We start from the raw sequence: 6,641 nt of genomic DNA on the forward strand, positions 1-6,641 counted from the left end.
ACTTTTCGAACCGATTTAGCTATCTCCGTCCGTCCGTCTGTATGTCCATGTTAACCTTGTGCGCACGCTACAGGTCGCATTTTTGTATATAATTTGATGAAATTTGGCACATACTCTTCTTTTGGTCCAAGGACAAACGCTATTGAAAATGCTTGAATTCATTCCATTATTTCGCTTGGACCTCATACAACCGTACTCTCGAATAGGGACTTATGCGCTCCACAAAAAACGGCAAAACTTAGTTTTATAGATCTTTAAATGACATTAACCGATACAAACTCCCCTTCAGAAAACGATTTGAAAGCCATAATTCATTTCTAAACACGATTAAATTCTTCATACATAACTTTAATGTAAAAGTAAATTTCTCTACTAAAGTTTAAAGGGATAGGCTCATCTTTACCCCTACTCCCCTATGAACCCTCTTGTTTTAATTTATAAAAGTTCTCCTCATTTTTTACATACGGATTGGTGTATGGCATATGGTCGACTATGTCCGATTATAAATTCATATATTTTTATTTTTTTTTTTTATTTTTTCACATACACCCGTTATTTATAGACCGATTTTGTTAATTTTTAATAGAAAACTTTTCGAAACCATGTCGAATAGAAATATTGAAGATTTAGATCACGAAGATATCTAGGATCTTCAGAAAATTGATTTTAACAGAACTTTATGACAGACACTGCTTAATGCGACTCCACTATCTATAAGAATTTAGAAGAATACTTTATGAGGTCGGATTGGTGTAGAGTATCATATGGTCGGCCATGTTCGACTATATATTCATAATTTCTTTTTGTTAAGGGATGTGTAAAAATTCACATATTTTTATATAAAAATGTTCAGAGGTTATCTCGGATTTTTTCCACATATATTCGGTATTGATCAACCGATTTAATTTTTAATTTTTAATAAAAAAAACTTTTCGAAACCATGTTTTATAGAAATATTGAAGATTTGGATCCTAAAGATATCTAGGATCTTTAGAAAATTGATTTCAACAAATCTTTATGACAGACACAGCTTAATTCGACTCCACTATCTATAAGAATTAAGAAGAATACTCTAGGAGGTCGAAAAATTATAAACGTAATGACAAATTTTCTAAAAAATAAAAATAAATAAAATTTTACTTTTCTTACAACAAAAACAAAATTATGTTTAAACCTTTTGTATATTAGTATATTTCTTTTCATTTTTAATTATTTATTTTTTGTTTGTTTTTTTTTTTTTTTTTTTTTTTTGTTAAAAATTAGCAATAAATAATCGTTTAGAAGTGTTACTAACTATGAAATAAATTATTAAAGTTTTTTATTATTTTTTTATTAAATATTTGTTTTTAAAAATTTCAAATTAAATTTATACGCTTTTTTTTAAATATTTATATGTATATATGAATATAGATTTAATAATATTTGTTGTATAAATACAAATTAAATACAATTACAATGTTTGTTTGGAAGACTTTGTTATTATTTTTTTAAATAGTTATATGTATATTAATTATAATATTTATGTTTATATTAATTATTTTGATTATTTTTTTAATTTAACAATTAGATATTCAACTATATATATAGAATATTTATAAAGTTATAAATGGAAGACAATTTTCAAATTTGTTTGTTACATTGTTGGAAGACATTTTTTTTACTTAAATACTAAATTTGTTTGTATGTTTGTTTATATATGTATGTATGTTTGTTGGTATGAATATTAATTTAATGATTATTTATAACTAAAGTTTGGTTTCTAATTGATTTTTACTTATTTATATATATATAATTATTTAAAAAAAAAAGTTTACACTTTTTCCTTTCGTTCGTTTAAAATGGAAGACCAATTTCGAAGGCATTTATTAAAGCATTGCCCGAATCGTAAATGCCTATAACGCCAAAAAGTACACCCAATCCAATGATGATATAGTCTTTAGCTATTTCCTTTTGATCCAATAAATGACCTTTAATCTTTAAATGAAAGTAACAAGGCCAAATGAAACTTAACATTGTACCCGTAAAACTGCCAATGAAACCCATAAGTATTGAGAAATGTGGTATAAAAATGGCCATCATAATAGTAGAAACAATAACGCCCACACGAAAACCTAAACCCCAAACTTTAAGCTCACCATCCAAATGCCAGATAGTGGGAAACTTTGTCTTTGGAGGACCGCGAAAGAAGTTACGTTCCAATAATTCGCAGGCAGCATAGTAAGGTAGGGGATAACTGAGTATAGCTTTGATAACTAAAAACACATTGACCAAACCCTTAAAGCCCTGAGAATGTAAATTATTCGTTATAACCTGTTGGGTATCGTTCTGAAAGGTCAAAAAGCATATATAACCAAAACCAGCCTTAAAAGCAGCTGCTGCTATATGCGACCAATCCAACATCCAATTAAACTTAGAACGATCTATCATATTGCCCTCTAAAGTGGGTAAAAATATTTGCGAAGTATATGAGAACACTATCACACCCAAAGAAATGGGAAAGTTTTCAAAATCAATACTCCAACGCACTTTCGACCAGCCCCAATCACCGATTTGTAAAATACAATAACCCAAAATCACCACATTAATGACAATATGCGACATGGTGCACCAGAAGGAGAGAGTCGAAACCATTTTTAATGATTTTAAAAAGCCCATTGGCAGTAGAAATATTCCGATCAACATCATCCAGGAACGTGAATCGAATGCACCTTGTGGATAGGTGCCGGCCATTAAATCACCACAAACGACCACATATAAAATGCAAGTCATTAGTAATTCGATTAACTGGGCAATACTTACAGCTCGTGCTCCCAACTTGGGACCGAAACAAACTTTCGCTATCGATACATAACTGTCGCGTACACGCACCAATTGTCCTGTTGCTGGATCTGGCTCGTATAGGCACTGCACTAACACCTTTCCCGTATAACAGCAAATGTAGGCAATACCCACCATAGCTATGATGGCCCAATAGCCGCCGTGTAATACCGCAAATGGCAGGGATACGATGAACATACCTTGTATGGCGTTAGTTACATTCCAGGCAGCTTGCATTTCATCGATTTTATGACCACCGCCACCTTCACCTTCGCACACAAACGAACTGCCCTCTGATGCAATGCTGCCTTGTCTGGAAATTAAAAAAAAATGTTTATATCTAGACTAGACTATAAACTATACTACTGAGTAGACTATAAACTAGACTATAAATTAGACTATAGACTAGACTGTACTAGACTAGACTATAGACTAGACTGTACTAGACTATAGACTAGACTGTACTAGACTATAGACTAGACTGTACTAGACTATAGACTAGACTGTACTAGACTATAGACTAGACTGACCTAGACTATAGACTAGACTGACCTAGACTATAGACTAGACTATAGACTAGACTATAGACTAGACTATAGACTAGACTATAGACTAGACTATAGACTAGACTATAGACTAGACTATAGACTAGACTATAGACTAGACTATAGACTAGACTATAGACTAGACTATAAACTAGACTGTACTAGACTATAGACTAGACTATAGACTAGACTATAGACTAGACTATAGACTAGACTATAGACTAGACTATAGACTAGACTATAGACTAGACTATAGACTAGACTATAGACTAGACTATAGACTAAACTATAGACTAAACTATAGACTAGACTATAGACTAGACTACAGACTAGACTATAGACTAGACTATAGACTAGACTATAGACTAGACAATAGACTAGACAATAGACTAGACTATAGACTAGACTATAGACTAGACTATAGACTAGACTATAGACTAGACTATAGACTAGACTATAGACTAGACTATAGACTAGACTATAGACTAGACTATAGACTAGACTATAGACTAGACTATAGACTAGACTATAGACTAGACTATAGACTAGACTATAGACTAGACTATAGACTAGACTATAGACTAGACTATAGACTAGACTATAGACTAGACTATAGACTAGACTATAGACTAGACTATAGACTAGACTATAGACTAGACTATAGACTAGACTATAGACTAGACTATAGACTAGACTATAGACTAGACTATAGACTAGACTATAGACTAGACTATAGACTAGACTATAGACTAGACTATAGACTAGACTATAGACTAGACTATAGACTAGACTATAGACTAGACTATAGACTAGACTATAGACTAGACTATAGACTAGACTATAGACTAGACTATAGACTAGACTATAGACTAGACTATAGACTAGACTATAGACTAGACTATAGACTAGACTATAGACTAGACTATAGACTAGACTATAGACTAGACTATAGACTAGACTATAGACTAGACTTTAGACTAGACTTTAGACTAGATTATAGACTAGACTATAGACTAGACTATAGACTTGACTATAGACTAGACTATAGACTAGACTATAGACTAGACTATAGACTAGACTATAGACTAGACTATAGACTAGACTATAGACTAGACTATAGACTAGACTATAGACTAGACTATAGACTAGAATACAGACTTGACTATAGACTAGACTATAGACTAGAATATAGACTTGACTATAGACTAGAATATAGACTTGACTATAGACTAGAATATAGACTTGACTATAAAAACATAACTTACCGAAAACCATCATAAAGACTAGACTATAGACTAGACTATAGACTAGAATATAGAATAGACTATAGACTAGACTATAGACTAGAATATAGACTAGAATATAGACTAGAATATAGACTTGACTATAGACTAGAATATAGTCTAGACTATAAAAACATAACTTACCGAAAACCATCATATTCATTGGCCACAAAAGACGTTGTCTGATAGCCCTCACCCTTATATTCCCCAGCCTCACCATCATCAGCCCAACCATTTGGATTTCTAAAAGGATTCAATTCCGTAGGTCTGTCAACTAAGGATTAACAAAGAAATCAAAAATAACTCAACTAAATATCCAAGAAGAGAGAAACTTACCACTGCCATAGTTAGTTTCATCGCCCTGATACATGGCCTGTGTATTATTTGGTTGATTTTCATGATGTGGTTGTGCCATACTACTGCTAACCCCACCTGGCTGTTCATAGTCCTTCTTATCGGGCATATGTTGACGGGCCGTTTGTACAGCTACATTAAGAATATTTTTAATTGGTGGCAATTGTGAGGTTTTGATTTTATTTAAAAATGACATGATGGCTCTCAAATCTTATCCGATACGTAAGGTGTTACTACTACAAATCTATACTTATTTTCAAAGCGATGAAGGTGGCGATGGTGGTTCAAATTGCTTTATAATACAACAGCTTTAACTTTAAGTTGTTTCTTTTATAATTTTCAATCTTTATTTTTTAGGTTAGACAGGCGAAAAGGGATGATGTATTATTTTTCTTAACGAAAATTTCTCTTCAAACAAATGTGTGCTTCTTATCGATTTTCTAATGTAATACGGTAATTTTGCTGATGCCTTCGATTTAAGTGAAATTAAAATTTTATCCGGAATAATATTTTAACTTGATTTCCCGCACCAATTTAGAATTTTTACCATGTTATACATTTTTTTTCTTACATTGGCCCATTAAAAATTTTTTCGTTTAGCAAAAAAAAGTGATGAACAGAAATCGATACATACTACAATACAATTTTCTATATGAACACTAAAACTGAAATGAAAATGTGATAAAAATAGTTTAATAAATGAATCCAAATGAACTTGTAGAAAAAACAAACAACTTTTTTTTAATTATAAAACTAATAACTGTTTATTAAAGAAAAACAATTGAAAAATAAGTATTATTATGTTTATTTAAAAATTACTTTTTTATGTAACGTTATAACAAGTAACTAACGCCAAAAAATTTTAGTGTAAAATGTGGATTTCTTAAGATTTTTTTCTTCCTTTACATGTAAATTCTAACGCATGCTCTGTAATGTCCTTGATTATTTAAGGATTTAAGGGTTGCACGAAACAAATTCAAATCATTCACAATAGAATGTTTACAATATTAAAGTGAATACTTCATTTCTGTTGTCTAGTCTATAGACTACTCTTTTGACTAGTCTAAAGCCTTTCAACTAGTCTTTTGTCGAATCTTATGTTGTCTTATGTTTTCGAATGTATATGTCTAGTCTAGATACTAGTTTGTTGTCTATAGACTAGTCTTTTCTATAGTCTATAGACTAGTCTGTTGTCTAGTCTATAGACTAGTCTATAGACTAGTCTATAGACTAGTCTGTTGCCTAGTCTATAGACTAGTCTGTTGTCTAGTCTATAGACTAGTCTGTTGTCTAGTCTATAGACTAGTCTGTTGTCTAGTCTATAGACTAGTCTGTTGTCTAGTCTATAGACTAGTCTGTTGTCTAGTCTATAGACTAGTCTGTTGTCTAGTCTATAGACTAGTCTGTTGTCTAGTCTATAGACTAGTCTGTTGTCTAGTCTATAGACTAGTCTGTTGTCTAGTCTATAGACTAGTCTGTTGTCTAGTCTATAGACTAGTCTGTTGTCTAGTCTATAGACTAGTCTGTTGTCTAGTCTATAGACTAGTCTGTTGTCTAGTCTATAGACTAGTCTGTTGTCTAGTCTATAGACTAGTCTGTTGTCTAGTCTATAGACTAGTCTGTTGTCTAGTCTATAGACTAG

At 31.7% G+C, this 6,641-nt stretch overlaps 1 protein-coding gene across 1 annotated transcript; it reads right to left on the reverse strand.

Annotated features, from left to right (window-relative positions):
• Positions 1–1,614: 1,614 nt before the first annotated feature.
• On the reverse strand, positions 1,615–5,370 carry LOC111689653 (vesicular inhibitory amino acid transporter). The gene is made up of 3 exons (XM_023452124.2): positions 4,982–5,370; positions 4,790–4,919; positions 1,615–3,130 (listed from the first exon to the last, which is right to left on the reverse strand). Exons 1-3 carry the CDS (start codon positions 5,193–5,195, stop codon positions 1,834–1,836), a joined length of 1,641 nt encoding a protein of 546 aa, XP_023307892.1. The 5' UTR covers positions 5,196–5,370; the 3' UTR covers positions 1,615–1,833.
• Positions 5,371–6,641: the final 1,271 nt, after the last annotated feature.

This window comes from Lucilia cuprina, chromosome 6 (assembly GCF_022045245.1).
Source record: "Lucilia cuprina isolate Lc7/37 chromosome 6, ASM2204524v1, whole genome shotgun sequence".
Taxonomy (NCBI): domain Eukaryota; kingdom Metazoa; phylum Arthropoda; class Insecta; order Diptera; family Calliphoridae; genus Lucilia; species Lucilia cuprina.